The following is a 21,475-nucleotide window of genomic DNA, read 5'->3' on the forward strand; positions in this document are numbered from 1 at the left end:
ATAAGGAGGTGATTATTCCATTGTATAAGGCGATGGTCAGGCCACACCTAGAGTACTGTATACAGGTCTGGAGGCCTCATTTCAAGAAGGATGTAGAGCTGCTGGAACGAGTACAGAGAAGGGCAACAAGATTAGTGAATGGAACAAAGGGGTGCTCTTACGAAGAAAGGCTTAAGTTTTGCAAATTACAGTGTCTGGAGACTAGGCACCAGCGAGGTGATCTGATAGAGGTGTATAAAGCCTTGAATGGTTTAAGCATGCTCAATGCTGATGGGATTCTTCCTCTAGCTCAGAAAAATCACCTGAGAGGGCATAAATTCAAATTGAGGAAAGACAGATGTAGGATAGATGTGAGGAAATTTGCCTTTAGCCAGCGGGTGGTTGGTTGGTGGAACAGACTTCCATCCCTTGTGGTGGAGGTTGATAGCCTAAATAAGTTTAAGGCTCAGCTGGACAGGTATTTTGAACAAACAGAGGGGTGAAGTGGAAGTGGTTTTTTTTTTTTTTTTTGGCTGATGCTGCATAAGCTTGCTTTCTTGCATCAAATGCCTCTACTAATGCTAATTTGGACATCTGAGATGAGCAGTAGTTGAATCAACTGATAACTGAGATTCAGTCAAAAAAAGTACATGGGGTTTGGAAGACTGCAAGTGGAAATGGACATCGTTGAGATTAGAATTGAGACCACGTATATTTGTGAAATGAATTAGGAAGTCCTTGGGAGGTTTAGATCTTTTCGCAGATAAGCTTGCTCTATTATTTTGACAATTCATGGTGTATTCAATAGTAAGAAAAAGTGGGTGGGACATGCTGTATGAAGTAATGAAATTTTTGGATATGGCGTACATGTGGTAAGAATATACCCAGATCCTTGACATAACGTGGCCTCGACAATGCTCCCCGTATACACTAGCTGATCCGGAAGCTTCCTAGAGAGTTACCAATAGGTTCAGTCCGGTGTACTAACTAGCGGCTGGCCTGCGAACACCGTTTTAGAGCTGTATCCTCGAAATGTAAGGAATATTGGATCTCGCCACGACATTCATCATAACCTCAAAAATCATCAATCATACTGCATGATGGAAGAGATAGGGAAGGGTTGGCCGGAACTTAGCTCTAGTGACTAAACATGGGTTCCACCACTTCAAGCCTCCAATAAGCAAAGTGGTGGTATTTCACCGGTTGATGAGAGTCATCTACCACCTAGTACTGCCTGGTAACATAGAGGGGCGGCGTTCCTCCATATGGTGTGGGCGCCACACCTCGACCCCTGCTTACGTTGGTTCACACCTGGGTGGTCACCCACCATGTACTTGTTCATGAAGGTTATACCCAGGATTACTAACAGTCCCACCATCGTGAAGGTGCAAGCAGAGGATTTGGCTGTCATAGACCGTCTGGACTTCGCCGAAATTGGGTCCACTTTGACTTGAGTGTCACCCGAATATCAGTTCCATCAGCGTTTTAGACTCCCAGGTAGCAAGAACAGCTTGTCTGGCATATCTGAGAGAATGTCTGTGACAACCTCAAGGACAAAAAAAATTTGAATACTTTAAATAGAAAGCTAATATGGCATAATTTATGAGCTATTATAAACAAATTTAGGCTGGTTCCCCTGAAAACACCAAAGCCAAATAATGTAAAATATTATGACATTGATACTTGAAAACCAGTCACAGTATCAATGTCTGTAAACCTCAGGCACTTATTTTATTTATTTATTTTTATTTAAATAAAAACCACAAACCTATAGTACTGTGGATGAGTTGAAAACTGAGAATACAAAGGGTACTTGTTGGCTTTAGACTTAAATTTCTGTAGATTGTAATTTTCGGTTAAGAAATGTGAAGGAAGATTGTTCAGCAAAACAGATCTAGAAGGGATAATAATAAGAAGAAAAGTTTGTGCTGTGAGTTAGGAGTTGGAGAGTGAATGGATGATGGCATAATTTTAGTATGTGTTCAGGCAAGTTTGGAAGAAAGTGAGGAAATTACAGGTGCCAATTCAAACAGTGCCTATGGAAGTAGCTATATGAAAAGATGTGCAGCAGAAACTGATACAGACATTGTTTCTGCTGCAGTCTGTATCACAGATACAGAAACAATGTCTGTATCTGTGATACAGACATTGTTTCTGCTGCAGTGTGAAGACTTGTTATGTGAAACAATACGTTACAAGAAAGGCAAATAATGGCCATGTGGGAGAAAGAGACAGTGGGGAGCTCCTTTAGAGCAGACACTATAAATTATGATTTGAGGTACCTAGGTGCCCATTTAGACTGTGTACTTTGAAGGTTTGTTAGTGAAAAAAAGGATCAAGGGTGTTGAGTGGGTAGATAGAATTTGCCAGTATTCTGTTAGATAAGTGAACAGTTGTGAAAGGTCATTAGTGATCATAAAATCTTAGAATCTCAGCATACTATGTCCATGTAACTAGAAAATTGATGGCAGCTGGAGTTATGAACATTAAAATCATCAAGGAAAATTTCCTCACTATTAAGAAATTTACATAAAGCAACCCTTAGCCATAATTATGGGAGAATCCTTGGACTCAGAAGTCCCTACGGACTAGAGATGTGCAAATGTATCCCCAATTCACTAAGGGATCAAAAGGTGACACGAGTAATTACAGACCTGCTAGTTTAACTTCTGGCACAGGGAAAAATAATGGAGTCACTGGTTAAAGCAGCATTGCAGGATCATTTAAACAAGACTGCAACAATAATTCAGACACAGCATAGGTTTGTCAAGGGGAAGTCTTGTCTGACCAATATGATTGGATATTATGATGTAGTCACAAAGGAACTGGATGCAAAAAATAATTTTGATATCATATATATGGATTTCAGGAAGGCTTTTGATACTGTTGCACATGGAAGACTACTGTACAAATTGGAGCAATATGGCATTAAAGGCAAGTTGCTACAATGGATAAAAGGATGGTTGAGTTTGAGAAGACAGAGTGGTGGTCAATGGGTACTGCTCTACATGGACTAATGTTATTAGTGGTGTCCCTCAGGGTTCAGTATTGGGCCTATTGTTGTTTTGTATATTTATAAATGATATTGATGAAGGTATATCAAGCTTAATGTTAAAGTTTGTAGATGATACAAAGATTGGCAGGGTTGTTAATGACAGTATGCTGCTGCTGCAACAGGATCTGGAAAAGTGTATGGGTACTGTATATGGGTAGCAGTAACCCCATAGAAATGTACCAACTATGTGGTGTTACACTCAGAGTAGTGAAGGGAACAAAGAGTTGCTCTTATGAAGAAAGGCTTAAATTCTGCAAATTGCAGCTTCTGGAGACTAGGCACCTGCGAGGCGATCTAATTGAGGTGTATAAAGCCTTGAATGGATTGAGCAGGCTTAATGCTGATGGGATTTTTCTCTTGCTCAGATTACAAACCTGAGGGGGCATAGATTCAAACTGAGGAAAGACAGTTATAGCATAGATGTATAGAAGTTTGTCTTTAGTCAGCAGGTAGTTGATTGCTGGAACAAACTTCCTTCTGTTGTTGTGGGAGTTGATAGCTTAAATAAATTCAAGGCAGATCTAGACAAACATTTGGAATGAATGGATCAGTGAAATGGGAATGGTTTTTTTTTTTTTTTTTTTTTTTTTGGCTGAAGCTGTATAAGCTAGCTTTCTTGCATCATGTGCCTCTACTAACACTAAATATTAGTTCCATTGCCATTTTAGACTCCCAAGTAACAAGTCCAGGTTTGACATACCTGACAGAATGTCTGGTGAGAGCCCCATGACCATTGTGAAATAATAATAAAAATAATAATTCCAACACAATGGCTCATTCTGTTCCTCACTCCTGTCCTTTTGATCTGCTTGGTAGGATCCCAAAGTGTGAGTTCCATGGAAACTAGGCATCTGCATTGTGAACTTACTGAAGTGTGTGTAAAGGCTTTAAGTGTTGAGTAAATTAAATGCTGATAGCTTCTTTACACTTTCTCAGATGGCACATACACACATGCACAAAGTGGCATAAATTTAAAATGAAAAAGGTAGCCCTGTAGTTTAGGCAATTACCCATAGAGTGTATGGACCCAAGTTTGTATCCCATCTAAACATTATTTTTTTAACTCCTGGCAATTCTGGCTGTGAAGGGCTTGTACAACAGTAGTGTCAATTTTTCTCATTGTACAATAAAAATAGATGTATGGAAATGTGCATTCAACTAGAGACTAATTGATGGTTGGAATAAGCTTTTATATACATTTGTGAAATAAATTTTTCAAAAAAAGCATCTATTGCTCCTATTCTCATCTTCAATGACACTCAGATTTTCAGGAAAGTTCATATCTCTGTTGGGGATTATTTTGACTTCAAGATTATTAACTTAAGCATATTATGTATAATGCTGCCTCTGCAATAAAAAAAACAAAAGGCAGGGGTTTTCTTTTTCACTGTTGTCTTTTCTTATAAACAGGTACTAACTGCAATTCTTTGTAAATATTTGGATTGCTGTGGTTAGCAGAATAGAAAAGCATACCAGTAGACTAAAACATAGTTTTAGTTTACTGGTATGCTTTTAGTGATGCACAAAAACTGAGTATCACTAATCACTAAATATGAGTTTGTGTTCTGGTTTAATGTTTTCCTGCGTTTGCAGAGAACTTATTATGTAGTTGCATAACAGTCATTTATGGAGAAATTGTTGTAAGACAGCCATGACTTTGGCTTCTTCATTCTGTTCAGTCTCTCTGGATACTTGGAGGGTTATACAGTGTCATTAACAGGTGATACCATATGATGCTCTGCACACTTGATGACATCCAGTTTCACTTGACTAAACTTTGTCTATAAATGGCTTTGCAAGCTGTGAATCCAGTGAATTATGTTGACTGGAGATTTCCTGTTGATTGAAAAGAATCAGAGAGGAGGTGAAGGTGGCAGTTGTACCTTCAACAGCTGTGTTGATGACATTTATCATTGCATAAGTAACTGTAGTGTTAAGCTGCTTCTATGTATTTATTAATCTTCACTATAGTATGATAAACGTTTATATAAGCATACAGAAACTGTCAAATTATGTCTATGTAATCAATATTTCAGTTTCTCTAATTGTTTTGAAAGAGTATAATTCTCTTTTCTGCAGTGAATTTAAACATCACAGACCTTCAGCTTTTGAGTCAGTGTTAAAAAAATGATGAAATCAAGAAATAACAAATTCGCTGGAGAACTTTAAATGTCCTGTGCATTAGTCACTGCTTGTAATTAAACTATGAACATTGAGAAATCAGTTTGTTTTATTCAAAGAAAAGAAAGTGTACGTGCTAACTTTGAGGATCATAAAAAAAAAAATAAGGATAGGGAACAATTTAATTATACATGCTCACAGAATTCAAAGAATATTAAATAAAAGCTAGAAAAGAAAAGCTCATAATGTATGAAAATCTACTCTTTAAGTAAGAGTAGATTTTCATACATTATTTGTATTCTATATGAATTAAAAAGAAATAAAGGTATAGTTTGAAATATATTATTAAATTATTCTTTCATTTGTGGACTGAATATATTATTCTTTCTGTAATGTTTCTACATAAAATTGATCTTTCTTTCCAGTATACAATCATTCAAGACATAATGAAGATATTGATACTAGTGAAGAAGAAATATCAGCAGATGCCCGTTCTGTTTTAAAAGTTAAAGTATCAAGTAGCCATAAGGGGCCATCTGAATTTGAAGGAATACGACTTGTGCAAGAAGTAAATAGCCAAAGACAGGTAACTTTTTGTATCTATTTGTATCTTTTTATCACTCAATTTTATTCAACTAGGTTTAGAATAATTGTTTAGAAGTTGAACACTAAGTTTAAAAGCTGTTAATAAAGAATTATAATGCCTTTTTGTGAGATGAGGCAAAAAGTTTTCCATTCAAGTCATTTCAGTGTGCAGATGTTTTGTCATAAAGATTTGCTTATTATTCAGTTTCAGAATTGCAGATGATTAAGGAATAAACTGTAAGACTAATGAAATAGAAGAATTACATACACAATATGACCAAAGGTAGTTGCAAAACAGACTTTTAATTTAAAAACCCATTATGTAATAGGGCCACCTTTGGCACAGCTTCTCCCTCCTGGACGTATTTTCTATCAACTTCAGTAGGTCTTGACCAGAATTCACTTCCATTCCTCCTGCAAAGTAGCCATCTATCTTTTATCTCTGAATAATGTCTGCTACTGAATGTTATTCAAAGATAGATTTTTGGAGTATTGAAGTATTGGAAAAGTTGCAGTTGTGTACACACACACACACACACACACACACACACACACACACACACACACACACACACACACACAGGTTAATTTTCTGTCATTCAACCACCATCCCATGTTGAGAGTCCATAAATTTCAGTCCAACCTGTACCAACTTCTAATGTACTGTTACTGCTACATAGGGTGAGCTGTGAAATTTGTGTTGGCATAGATGCCAACCTCTCTGGGTATATGATTACAGCAAACATCATTCTGACTTGATTTGATCTCTTCTCGATGTTTTTCTTTTTGCAACAAATATGTTAAAACAGAAATTCTGGTTACTTCTTATTGTCATTAACAAATATGGTTATAATAAACACTTGAGAATGGTTTGCGGTGATTGTTCACTTAGACATAAAAAGTAGAAAGCAAATTTTATTATTCAGGTTTTTTATTTACAATGCAGTGTACATGTTATGGCCAGGGAGGATACTCTCTCTAAATTTAAAAAACAAAGATTAATAAAATAACTTAAAGTTTATTCAAAATTAATAGTATTAGAGATTTATTTTCCAAGCAAATAAATATATGGGATGGTAACTCCTCCAACTCAGAGTTTGAGGACGAGAGTTTCCTGTGCGGACGTGCCTTTCTGCCGCTCTTGGAACAGAGAAGTTTTTTCTGATTTATTTTCTGCTTTATTAGTTTAAATTGACATATTAACTTATTTCTAGAGTAGCTTTATATTCCTATTTACGGTACTTAAAGTTAAAGTAACTTAGATAGAGATTTGTAGGTATTACTTAGTATCGGAAAGGGTATCAAATCCAGTTTACCGTTCATAAACAGCCGCCATTGTTACGTGAAAATTAATCAGTAAAATCTATTAATCTTGTCGAACTTCATTGGCAATTAAATTGTACATTTAACTATACATATAACCACTTAGGTTACGGAACATAAATAATTAGTAAAAATAAATAATTAATACATAACTTGATACGGAAGTTATATAAAGGAATTTCGTAGATAACACTCATTACTGAAACGCAATACAGCATATCCGGAATTCGATAGCATTAGCTTTGTATAGTATAGTGCATAATATAATATTATCAATTAATCAGTAGATCTATTAATCTTGTTAAACTTCATTGTCAATTAAATTGTACTTTTAACTATATATATATATAACGACTTAGAGTACAAACGTAACAAATAATTAATACATACTTGATACGGAAGTTATATAAAGGGAACTCGTAGATAACACTCGATACTGAAAAATAAATATAGCGTTATAACTGTGTTAAGATACAAGTTTAAGGTTTTAATTTTGTTCTGAAATTGTAATTTTATTGACATTTAAATCGAAATCATGACTCTGACCAGAGCAGCAAAGCAAAAGGCTCAAGCTAATGGGAGTGCTGTGACTCAGGGGAGAACTGAGGGAGGCAGTTGACCTCTGAATCACAGCCTTTTAAGATGCACTGTTTGCTTGATGTTTGCGGAGCAATCGGGTACGGGACATGATACTGCCATGGGCGATGTCTTTGTGTGTGCACGATGCAAGGAGTGCAAGGAAATTAGGCGACAACTCGGCGTTGTTATGGGCCTATATGAGACCTTGAAGGACAGGGTGGATGCCCTCGAAGGAAATAAATTGAGGGGCCCATCAAGCTCTCAGCTGCCCACATCAACGCCAGAGCTTGCACTTGGTAATCTTGCAACACAGAGGCAGCCCCCAAGGCAGAATGCGCTGGTCCCACAGGAACTAGTAGTTGTTGGTGACTCTATTGTCAGGGAAACGGGGAACATGCTTTGTAAAAAGGATAGGTGGAACAGGACCAGGGTATGTCTGCCAGGGGCAAAGGTTGATGACGTTGTAGAGCAGATATCATCTTTTAAGGGCACAAAAGGTGATATAGTTGTACACATTGGCACTAATGATATTAAGAGTAGGAGACCAGCGGAATTACTTAACAAGTACAGGTTACTGTTGAGAAAAAGCCGTGAAGTAGGGTTGAATTTGAAAGTGTCTGCAATTCTGCGCAGACACGATAGGAGGGAGTATATGATGAGAGCCTTGTCGATCAATTCGGCCCTGGAAAGATTGTGCAAGGCTCAAGGGGTAGAATTTTTTTCAGCCTGGAATGTACTTGTTAACAGGAGAGATTGCTTCTACAGGGATGGGATACACTTAAATAGAAAGGGTGCAAGAATATTTGCTGATGCTATCGAGGCAGTGTTAGGTGGGTCGGAAAACTGCTAGCTTGTTGGGAGACAAAGATTAATGGATTAACAGTAGCCACTGGCAGAGGTGAAAGAGATTCTTGCACTGCTTCTATTGGAATGAGCAGAAGCCTGAAAAACAAGATGCAGGATATTTCAGAGACTGCTGGAAGTCATTGCGGTACAAATAAACACATGGGTTGTGTTAGGGTAGCTAAGAATAGAAACAGGTGCATGTATACTTGTGTGTACACCAATGCTAGGAGTTTAGTAAATAAATTTGATGAATTTGAGGTATTGCTCAAAACATCAAAGGCAGATATTGTTGGGATATCAGAGACGTGGTGTCACACAGATATAAGGAATGCAGAACTGGAATTTGGGGAGTACAATGTGTATAGAAAGGATAGACAGGACAGGAGGGGAGGAGGGGTTATGCTATTAGTTAAAAAACACATAAAATCCAAGGAAATGAAACCAGTCGACATTGATGGACAGGGCAGTGTCGAGTCAGTTTGGTGTGACATAAGCATAGGTAAATCAAAATTGACAGTAGGAGTGTGCTATAGGCCTAATGACTCTGATGAGTATAATAAGATACTGTACAGGGAAATAGAATGGGCCAGTAAATCAGAATGTCTTATAATGGGGGATTTTAACTTTTCAGATATTGACTGGAATTTGTGGGTTGGTCACTCACACACTAGCAAGGCTTTTGTGGATTTATTGGATGATTGTTTTCTACACCAGCATGTTCGGGAGGCAACTAGAGGGAGTAATACTCATGATTTGATTACCAGTAGTGATTCTTCATGCATTAGGAATCTGTAGATAAAGGAACCACTGGGTGGCAGTGATCACAGTGTGCTGAAGTGGGATTTACTCAAGGAGGTAACTACCATCAGAGGTAAAGGGAAGGGTTTTTGCTTTCGTAAAGGCGACTATGATGGTCTGAGACAGTATTTAAATTCTATACAGTGGGACCAACTGATGATGTTACCAACAGCAAATTCAAAATGGGAAGCATTCAAGGAACTAATCTTGGAAGCTACCAGGCTTTACATACCAACCAAGAAATATTGTTCAAGGTTCAGCCCTAAATGGTTGTCAGATGAACTAATGAGACATATGGCAGAGAAGAAAAATGCATGGGATACATACAAATTAATGGGTGACATGGAAGCCTATGATAGATATAAGTTGGTCTGTAACCAAGTCACAAAGGAGATTAGGCAGGCAAAGGCAGATTATGAGAAATCCTTGGCAAAGGATGCAAAGAAAAACAGAAAAGAGTTCTTTACCTATTTAAACTCAAGAAGGAAAGGGATGAATCAGATTGGTCCACTGGATGTTGATGGTTCAACAGTTGAGGATCCAGCTCAGGTGGCTAACAATCTAAACGCGTATTTTGCATCTACATTCACACATGAGGAGTTATTCAGGAAGGGGAATGTCGTAGGTGAAGTAAACATTGGCAGTGAGCTACATGATTTTCTATTAACTGAGAAGAAAGTGGAGGAGAAATTGTTGAGGATAAACATAAAAAAGGCACCCGGGGTGGATGGGATCTATCCAGTTATATTAAAGGAGGCAGCAAAGGAAGTAAGCAAACCCCTAGCCATAATTATGAGAACTTCTTTGGACTCAGGGGAGGTACCCATGGACTTGAGATGTGCAAATGTAACCCCAATTCACAAAGGAGGATCAAAGGCTGACACAAGTAATTATAGACCTGTTAGTTTAACTTCGGTTCCAGGAAAATTAATGGAGGCACTGGTTAAAGAAGCACTGCAGGATCATCTGGACAAGAATTCAGTTATAGCTCAGACACAGCATGGTTTTGTTAAGGGCAGGTCTTGTCTGACCAATTTGATTGGATACTATGATGTAGTCACAAAAGAACTGGATGCAGGGAATAACTTTGATATTATATATTTGGATCTTAGAAAGGCTTTTGATACTGTTGCGCATGGAAGACTGCTGCACAAATTGGAGAAGTGTGGCATTGGAGGCAAATTGCTGCTATGGATAAAGGGATGGTTGAGTGGCAGAAGACAGAGAGTGGTAATCAATGGACACTGCTCAACATGGACTAATGTTATTAGTGGAGTTCCTCAGGGTTCAGTGTTGGGTCCATTGTTGTTTTCTGTATTTATAAATGATATTGATGATGGTGTATCAGGCTTAATGTCCAAGTTTGCAGACGATACCAAGGTTGGCAGGGTTGTTAAGGACACTACTGATACTATGCTGCTGCAACAGGATCTGGAAAGGTTGAGCAGATGGGCTGAGAGGTGGCAAATGAAGTTTAACATTGACAAATGTAAAGTACTACATATGGGAAACAGTAACCCCAGATCAACGTATCAACTCTGTGGTACTACGCTGACAGTGGTAGAGAATGAAAAGGACCTGGGGGTAATTGTGCAGGCAGATATGAAGTTCTCTGAGCAGTGCAGACGAGCTGCAAGAGTAGCTCATGGTGTCTTGTCAATGATATACAGGAATTTTTCTAGCAGGGACAGGGATGTGATTATTCCCTTGTATAAGGCATTGGTCAGGCCACACCTTGAGTACTGTATACAGGTCTGGAGGCCTCATTTCAAGAAGGATGTAGAGCTGCTGGAACGAGTACAGAGAAGGGCAACAAGATTAGTGAATGGAACAAAGGGTTGCTCTTACGAAGAAAGGCTTAAGTTTTGCAAATTACAGAGCCTGGAGACTAGGCATCGGCGAGGTGATCTGATAGAGGTGTATAAGGCTTTGAATGGCTTGAGCATGCTCAATGCCGATGGGATTCTTCCTCTTGCTCAGAATAATCACCTGAGAGGGCATAAATTCAAATTGAGGAAGGACGGATGTCGGATAGATGTGCGGAAATTTGCCTTTAGCCAGCGGGCAGTTGGTTTGTGGAATAGACTCCCATCGCTTGTTGTTGAAGTTGATAGCCTAAACAAATTTAAGGCTCAGCTGGACAGGTATTTCGAACGAACGGAGGGGTGAAATGGGAGTAGTGGTTGTTTTTTTTTTTTTTTTTTTTTTGGCTGATGCTGAATAAGCTTGCTTTCTTGCATCATATGCCTCTGCTAATGCTAACTCATATTGCCATTAGTATAAAAAATATGAGCCAAAATGCTGCCATTCCCTCTCATTAATTTAGGCAAGGTTGTTTTGCTTATCAATCATAATTATAAAATACCAACAAGAGTACAGAGACAAAACATGACAGAGTGATGGATGACAGACTGACCAGTACAGTGCTTTTTTTTTTTTTTTTTTTTTTTGTAAAAAAAATAGGTGCTGGTACTCATTCTTTGCTATTAGGAAAAATTGAGAATTAAAGTAAAGTACTCTCAAATTTTTTTTTTCCTGATATTGTTACTTTATAATGTTTTTGGAATAAGAACAACAAATTAAGTATATTAACACAGTTTATTAAGCATAAATTTATTATTTAAGTATATAAAAATTAATTAAAGTGTAAAAAAATAAATAAAATGTGAGTAAAATAAGTAATAAGTAAAAATAATTTCATAATCAAGTTTTTGTGGATTATTCCAAATTTTTATTAAGTTCTCATCCAACATACTATGTCGACTGCTTACTGTTTGTGTCTGTTGTTGAATGATGTTCCCGAAGAAGCCTGAATCGACATACATGTATTTAGGCAAGGCTGTTTGCTTTAATAGTCATAATTATAAAATACCAACAAGACAAGACTTTTAGTACTTAGTACCGTGCTTTCAACCCAAGGTTCTAATACCTCTCATGTTTGGGCTTCACATAAAAAAAAAAAAAAAATTGCTGGATTGAAGCATGTCAGCGGTGGGTCTATAATTTTAAGAAATTAGTAGTGAAGAAATTGTTTGTGTCATGAATGAAGTTCTGGTTGGGCTGACAATCAGATTCATTTGTGAAAACCACCCTTCACATTCACTCGATGAAATTGGTATCGTAACGTTCATCAAATACTTCAAATCTTCTGAAACCATCTTATCAATTAGGTACCCCCTGAAATCCACGAATTGTATCTCTTTCATTTAACTGTAACCTAATTGACAATTTTCTAACTTCATTTTCACAAAATGCCAACATTTCATGTTTAGAAGGTTTAATACCTTTGTTGTCCTCATTTTCCTTCTCTCGTCACTAGTTCTTTGAACTAGTTGTTAAATTTGAATTTTTTTTTTTTTTTTTTTTTTTTGAAACTTTCCAAAATGTCGGTGTCATTCAGATATTCAGGTACTGTGACCATGTAAACAGAGATGGGGAAAATTTACAGGGGAAAACCCCACTTCCGCGATACAACAGATGATTATTTGTCGGTGTAAAAGAAAATCACTGTCTCCTAATTCTCGAACAGGTTGCTTACAGTTGATTCACAGTGGTGTCCAACTTACAGCCCATGAAAAAAGTGAACTAAAACAGCATTTTAAATTTTGTTAATTACCAAAAAAATTTCTCATTTCATGAGAAATTTTTTTTGGTAATTAACTTTTGTTCAGCAATTAATTTTGTTCAGAAAATGTAATTGTGTATTGTATTTAATAAAATTTCCGAATATTTTCAGTTTTTCTTTTACGTGTAGCAAGATATCGAAGAAGAAACTAATTTTTCTCGAATCACTCAGTGCGGTCCACGAAAGAAATCATCTAATTTTGAATTTTTTTTGAATATGGCCCCTACATGGGAAAATTGTTTGTGTTTTTGTATAGGCAGCTCCTAGAACAGAAGTTAATCTCTGCCTCATTGCTCTGTTCAGTTTTTACACTGTCAAGCCAGCGTGTGTGTGTGTTGTGTAATAAAAAAAAATTCCAATTGGTTGAACTAGGATAGGGGAAAAGGAAGCATAGAGAGGGAAAAAAGTTTTAATCCTACACAGGAGATTTTCATCCTACACGGAAGAAAGTGATAGGACAGAAAAATTTTCTCTATGAGCTTGTGTGTGTGTTCTGTAGAGCAGTGTTGTGTATTGGCCTTTTGGCTACCTGGAAGCAGTGATCACCTGGACTTCCGCCTCCGGGTACTCGTCCCTAGCTGCGGTAAGGCAAGGCCTCCCCTACTATCTGCCCACCTTCCTCCCTCCCTGGGGAACGAGTTTCCCAGGGAGGAAAAGTAAACTAGTGTAAGGTGCGGCAATAATTAAAGACCAACCAACCAGCCAAGGAATTAAAAATTTTACTATAAAAATAAAATATGCAGAATATAATGAAATACTGTGATACACTATCGGAAGACTAAAATATTATAATAAATTACGATAAAATAAACTGCGATAAAACCTTAAAAATATACCAAAGCAATAAAATTATCTAAAATGAACTGGATTAAAAGCGATAAAACCTGAAGCTTTCGGAGACTGCTGTCTCCTTCTTCAACAGTGTACTATTAGTGCAATGACACATCCTTAACGATAAAATAAAAAAGATTGTGAGGAGTGTTATGTGGGAGAGACGGGGCGACATTTAAAAGACCGTCGGGGGGAGCCCATGACTGCTATTAAGACTGCTAATTATGCGAGTTCTGCTGTGGCAGAGCATTTCTGGGAGAAACAGCATCGGATCTCCCCTGAAGACGCGGTCATTACGGACCATGCCCATGGATTTTGGTAGTGCAAGTAGCTCGAGAGCTTGCGAATCGGTTCATCCAGTTGTAATACTATTAACAGGGACAGGGGGGATATGTTTACACCCCCTGTTTGAGGCGGTTGTCCTCAGACGGGATAACCGGTTCTGTTTGACACGCTCCCAAGCCACTTCCGTTTCTGATGCTCACATGGGGAATGTCGACCACGTGTCTGATGGACCACGTGCATGAGTGCCATGGGCCTGCTACTTAAGGATGTGTCATTGCACTAATAGTACACTGTTGAAGAAGGAGACAGCAGTCTCCGAAAGCTTCAGGTTTTATTGCTTTTAATCCAGTTTATTTTAGATAATTTTATTGCTTCAGTATATTTTTAACGTTTTATCGTAGTTTATTTTATTGTAATTTATTGTAATATTTGAGTCTTCCGATAGTATATCACAGTATTTCATTATATTCTGTATATTTTATTTTTATAGTAAAATTTTTAATTCCTTGGCTGGTGTTGGTCTTTAATGATTGCAGTATGGAATTTCCCAGCCCCATAGGCCTGTTTGAAGATATAGTGTAAGGTGAAGGGAGGGGATGAGAGTGGGTGAGAGGTTGATAGCCTGACATGGGGGTAAAAAGTTGGACACCACTGCAGTAGAAGGTTGACCGAAGCCCATTGGCAGCATCAGGAATACCCCTTGATCTGCTCACTGTTGACCAGCATGACTTCTCCGTATGTGGGAGGACAGGTGGTCAGATAGGTGTTACAAGTACCCCTCAATTGTAGAATGGTAATCCCGTTAGCTGTCTTAATTCGTGTTAAGTCTGTCCTAATCTGTTCTTTACATGAAAATTTTCTTCGCTCAACGGAAACTATTTTAAATGTAACTTCCAAGGTGAATTTTAAAAAAAAAAATGTTATAAAAGGAGTTCGTTAAACAGAGGTCCGAGTGAGTAATTTAGAATTCTAAAAATGATTATAAAGTTTTATATAGAAAATATCTTAACAATAGACAGTGAAAAATGCAATATTAGTTAAATAACTTTAAGCTTATTTGAATAGCAGGTAAACATGTTAAAAAAAATTACGTAATATTACAAATTTCAAAGTGTACAAAGCATCCAAATGTCACGCATCACTGTTAATAAAAGTGCAACAGATTCTGACATATTTTATGCATACAGTAACAAAACCATTGGCGAACTTCTACCAGTGTTGTGCCATTGAGGTGATTTGTGTACTGCTACAATCCAATGAAGTATTATAGCTTCAAATATTTAATACACCCATAGCAGAAGCTCTATGACTTAATAAATAAATTTGATAAATCACAGGCTTCCTTTGGTAGCCAGTTCCTGAGACTAAAGCGTTATTTCCTTATGGCAATCAAAAGAGTGCTGGCTCAAAAGAGAATTCATAAAGAGCAAATTGCCAACTGAGTTTTTGGAAGAACTGAGTTAAATATTCTTAAACTTAAATATAATTATATTTGGAGAGCCATTTCAGTATTGAATGTATTTTTTTACCAAACTGAAATGAATCAATGAAATACCTATGAAAAATCATAGGTATTTCAATAGTTTGTGGCCCTCCAAAATTCAACCCTACTCGATGATATCCTACTCCTTAATATTTAATTTCTCTCATTGGGTTTTTTTTCCCCCTGAGACAACTGATTTTTAACGTATAGGTATATTATTTTAGGAGTGAGTGAGAAATTTTGATAAAAGGAAGATAGTGGGCATGATTTAAATCAACAGCCTTTGCATAGGCATTAAATGCCTATGCCAGAGGTAATGTCTCCGCAGTCCTTTGCATTTGTACCTTTCCGGCAGCTGCGACCTTGGCAGTGGTGTGATGGGCATTATTTATTTATTCTTTTGTTTCATTGATCAATATATGAGGCATGGATGGGATGAGGAAATGTTTCGGTCTGTTGTTTCTACTTTCTAAGTGCCAATTAGTATTGATTTATTGTTTCCTTGTGGAAGTTGTTTATTTTTGATCCGCGGTGCTTTTGTGAGTGACATGGGCTATGAGAGTTAAATGAAAATAGTTCATATTTTATTATTTAATTCTTTGTAGTTATTCAACCCATCATCAATCATGTCAAGTGTTGGAAAGAAAAAGTGTCGACAGCATCTGGATGAATATCTAGCGTATGGTTTTATTGAAAGCTTCATTCGACTGAAGACAGCCCACGTGTCTTATGTGTAATAGTTTTTTCAAATGAGGTTATGAAACCATCGGCGCCTCCGTAGCCAGGTGGGAAGGAGCAGCAGTGCGTAGCACACGCTTCTTGATTAGACCGGGGTTCGAGCCCGTCACCACTAAATATGGAGGATGACGGAAAGGTCAGGGAATGACCACCGCATATCCCGGAGCAATATGGCCTTAGTTGCTAATGCTCCTAAAAATCAAATAACTAACTAACTATGAAACCATCAAGACTTTTAAATCACTTAAAAAGGAAATATCTTGATAAAGTTGGTAAACATATTGAATATTTTAAAAATTTAAAACAGAATTTTGAGCAGTGTAACACTGTTAACTTCTTATTTAAGAAGAACACACAAATTACGATGGAATGATTGCATGTTATAAAATTGCAGAAATTATTGCAAAAACTGAACAGCAACTGTATAGTGTTCATACAGTTGCTGAGACTGTTATACGATCCGCATTGGAGACTGTAATTTCAACAGTGATGGATCAATCTTTCCAGTATTTTAAAAGCATTGCCATTGAACAACAATTCAATTTGAGGACGAATCGATGAGATATCAGTTAACATTGAAGAGCAGCTAATTGACAAACTAAAAACTAGAAAATTTTCTGTTCAGATTGATGAATACACAGTTACTGACGCCGACCGGGCTAGCCGAGTGGGTAAAGTACCTGCCCAGCAACCCAAAGGTCGCGGGTTCGATTCCCGCCTCGGGCTTGGATCAAAGTACTGCAAAAACCTTGGGAGGTGCAATATGGCCACAGAAGCCGATGCGCCAACAACTACCAAATCAAAAAAAAAAAAAAAACAGTTACTGACAATAAGACCCTTCTAATGGCTTACGTTCATTATTTTGATGATGACTGTAAATTGCAAGAACAGTTGTTTGTAAAATCTATGGAAACTGACTGTACTGGAACATCCATTTTTGCTGTAAAAACTTGGTTTGATGAAAAATAAGTACCATGGGAAAATTTGGTATCCTGTGTCACTGATGGTGCTACCTCCATGGTTGGAAGACATAAAGGTTTTATAGCCTACCTAAAAGAAGTATATCCTGAAGTTCTTGCAATGCACTACATTGTGCACCAACATCATTTGGTTGCAATCAATATTAGTCCAGTTCTTTATCAGTCTCTCTGTATAATTATTAAAACCATCAGTAAAATAAAGTCACATACCAATTATGATTGCATTTTCAGAAAATTTGTGTTGATAATGAAGAACAGTGTGTGAGGCTTCTTTTACATACAGAAGTCAGTTGGATTTCTAAAAGAAACTGTTTAACAAGATTTGTAAACTTTTTGACATGATGATTAGTTTTTTAGAAAGCGAAGGAGACACAGAATTAGCAAAGGTGATCAGCAAACACAAAAACAACATATACTATATGGCGTGGATTTTTTTTAAAAACTTAATGAGGTATCACTACAACTTCAAGGGAAATTAATTACGGCAATAGACTGCAAATGCATATCAAAAGCCTTCACTGAAAAACGGGAAATATTTGAAATTCGAAACAGATGGAATGGCTGAGTTGTGGGGATCAGAAACAACTAAACTTCTTTATCCAACAATGTTGTCTGAAATGGCCAAAGTACTTCTTTGTTTTCCAACATCTGATATGGCTGAAAGTGGTTTTAGTTCAATAAATAAAATAGAAACAGAATTGATATATGTTGAAGAGGAGACATTAGAATTAAACTTACTAACATCATACTGAACATCGAACTTTTAGCTAAGAAGCATCAGGCTCATTGAATAAAAAGAGTAAGTATAAAGTATTTTCTTGTTTAAAATTTCATGGAGGGGGAGAATTTCTAAAAAAGCCCTTTGGGAGTGATAATTAAAAAAAGGTTGAGAAACACTGGTCTAGAAATAAGAGACAGACTTATCCCAGCATATATTAGTAAAGGCAGCCTTCTTTGTCATTCATAATTATAAAAGATGAGAGATGAGCACAGAGACAATAAGTCCTGAACAAAACAGATTGATGGATGAACTGATCAGTAGTTGACCACAACATTCAAGGAAAATTTTACATAAGTGGAAACTTATGTAAAGGGGAAATATACATATGATAAAAAAAGAAGAATCATTTGTGCATTCTACTGTTGTTGTGTTGTCAAGGTGATTTGTTTACTGATACGATCCAGTGAAGTGTTACAACTACAAATATTTTATAAACCCCTGACTTTCCATAGTGAATTCCTAAAACTAAAGTGTGTTGCCTAATTGCAGTTGAATGTTTGGCTCCAAACAGGACTCACAGATAGCAAGTTGTCAACTGAATTTCAGAAATGTGAAGTTAAATATTATTTAACCTTAACATAAATATAACCATATTTGAAGAACCAGTTTATTATCCAGCAGCACTCTTTAGTAAAGAAGTTTTTTGAACCAAATTGAAATGAATCGATTTATCAAAAGGAAAATAGGAAGTTTCCAGTACTTCTCAGTATTATTGAAGATAAAGAAATAAGATATTTCACAGAATGAGTTCTGCAAGTTCTTTCATAATAATGAAAGAAGAAAGTACAATCAGTCCTCATATAACACGTTTACACTAGATGAATTCGATCATACATGATTTATAAATAAGGAAAGTGTCATAAATAACATGAACCGAATTCGCTTATGCATAATTTGCCTTTGTGTTTACAAGAAATGGCAGTCAAACGTGGGAATTGCCCCAAACTGAACGCAACACAATAGGAATGAAGAGAAGATTCTAAAAATGTATTTGTTTATATTTTTCACAAATGCAATTGGACTGAGTTTACTACCCGTTTATGACAGAAAGTGGTAATCAATGGACACTGCTCTTTGTGGATTAATGTTATTAGTGGAGTCCCCCAGGGTTCAATGTTGGGTCCATTGTTGTTTTCTGTATTCATTAATAATATTGATGATGGTATATCAGGCTTAATGTCCAGGTTTGCAGATGATATGAAGGTTGGCAGGGTTGTTAATGACACTAACGACAGTATGCTGCTGCAACAGGATCTAGAAAAGTTGAGCAGATGGGCTGAGAGGTGCCAACTGAAGTTTAACATTGACAAATGTAAAGTACTGCATATGGGAAGCAGTAACCCCAGAGTACCATATCAACTGTGTGGTACTACACTGACAGTTGTAGAGAGTGAAAAGGACCTGAGGGTAATTGTGCAGGCAGATATGAAGTTTTCTGAGCAGTGTAGATGGTCTGCAAGAGTAGCTCATGGTGTCTTGTCAATGATATACAGGAATTTTTCTAGCAGGGATAAGGAGGTGATTATCCCCCTGTATAAAGCAATGATCAGGCTGCACCTTGAGTACTGTATACAGGTTTGGAGGCCTCATTTTAAGAAGGATGTAGAGCTGTTGGACAAGTACATAGAAAGGCAACAAGATTAGTGAATGGAACAAAGGGTTGCTCTTACAAAGAAAGGCTTAAGTTTTGCAAATTACAGTGTCTGGAGACTAGGCACCTGTGAGGTGATCTGATTGAGATGTATAATGCCTTGAATGGTTTGAGCATGCTCAATGCTGATGGGGTTCTTTCTCTTGCTCAGAATAATTGCCTGAGAGGGCATAAATTCAAATTGAGAAAGACAGTTGTAGAATAGATGTGCGGAAGTTTGCCTTTAGCCAGCGGGTGGTTGATTGCTGGAACAAACTTCCATCTGTCATTGTAGAAGTTGATAGCTTAAATAGATTCAAGGCAGATCTAGACAAACAAATTTTGGAGCGAGTGGATGGGTGAAATGAGAAGGGTGTGTGGTTTTTTTTGGCTAATGCTATATAACCTTGCTTTCTTGCATCATATGCCTTTGCTAGTGCTAATGACTAATTCTGCTAGCAGGAATGCAACTTTTTTTTTTTTTATTGTTTTATGTAGTGATCTCCAGAAATGCATAGTAAAATGTGAGCTAGCCTGAGGTGGTAATAGTGTGTTTCTGTCTTTACAGTTTTGTTTATTCAGTTGCTACATGTGTGTGGCTTTGTTTATGTGTATCAAACACGCCTCCTCATTTCTGTTCATTTTATACTGTAATTGTGCTTTATTTTCTAAAAATTAGTAAAATATTTGAACAAAGTGTGAAGAGGAAGCATCCTAGTGAAGATACTATATGTTCTGAAAGAAGAAAAGCAATATTGATAGACAGAGGCGAACTGGGTCAAAAATTCTTTCCAGGGAAAACTTGTAGCAGCCTCATATCAGTGTTTATGGCCAAAATCACACCGATCTCTGGCCCACCAGGGTTTCTCAGTAAGGCTTATGGCCAGTCCACCTCTGTCGATGAAATTGTGAAACACTGAGCAAAATGAAAGAACATGTGATATTGCACATGCTGCAGGCTTAATGAGGCAATGCCTAGAACAATTAGAAAGAATGAGAGAAAATGAAAAAAGCAACTTTCATAGCAGGAACAACTCAGTGGAACAAAATCCATTAGATCAAGACAACGAATTGGAAGAGATGAAACGTCTGTCATCTGTTTGGATAAAAGATCAAACAAAGAACAAGTTTGCTTACGATAGAAGCAAAAGCATTAGAAATATTTTATTACGTAATAATCATAATAAAATACTTACGGTTATTGTGTTTGGTAATGTTTTGGTTACAAATGTGTGTTCAATCTTGGGTGGTCGGCACCTAACCCAATTTTTCCCATAAGGCCTGTTATTTATATTGCACAATTTTGCATCACACGAAGGTTTCCAGGAACACAACTACTGTGTTATATGAGGACTGACTATATTCATCTATGCTGGTCCTTGGTTGGGGAACTGACAAGTCAACAAGGAAGTATAACAAACATTCATTTTATATATTTGAAATGTAAAAAATTATCCTAAGTCATGCTTAGATTTTAACATTTCTCATAGCAGTGTGAGAGGATATTCAGCTTGATGAAATATTTGAGTTTGGTTCTTCTCTTTCTGGTGAATCTTTGAAAGTGCTCTTGACAGCCAAGGCTAAATAGCAGTGGCATTGTTATAAACAGAACTTTTTGCTCAGCATTTCTGAAGAGAGGCAAAAATCTGTAGCATTCTTTCTTGAAGAAATTTTGATCACTTTGTCTAACAGACAATTCACACAAATCCATGGACAAAGATCTTACGTAAGCTAATGTTCGAAAGCATACTGTGTGGTAAACAATTTTATGATTGGGCCTCCATAGCCAGATGGGCAGGAGCAGTAGTGCGTAGCACACGCTTCTTGATTAGACCG

The 21,475-nt window shown here is 37.1% G+C and overlaps 1 protein-coding gene across 2 annotated transcripts in view; it reads left to right on the top strand.

Annotated features, from left to right (window-relative positions):
- LOC150084235 (WD repeat-containing protein 44) overlaps positions 1-21,475 on the top strand; it is a 380,944-nt gene that overhangs the window by 230,926 nt on the left and 128,543 nt on the right. For both annotated transcript variants that reach the window (XM_090375960.1, XM_090375961.1), the window contains exon 10: positions 5,581-5,741. In XM_090375960.1, the coding sequence (XP_090232086.1) occupies positions 5,581-5,741 (161 nt within the window). The remainder of the gene's footprint in view (positions 1-5,580; positions 5,742-21,475) is intronic.

The sequence above is a fragment of the Mastigoproctus giganteus genome, chromosome 6, assembly GCF_048544385.1.
Source record: "Mastigoproctus giganteus isolate SK-2022 chromosome 6, ASM4854438v1, whole genome shotgun sequence".
NCBI classification, from domain to species: domain Eukaryota; kingdom Metazoa; phylum Arthropoda; class Arachnida; order Uropygi; family Thelyphonidae; genus Mastigoproctus; species Mastigoproctus giganteus.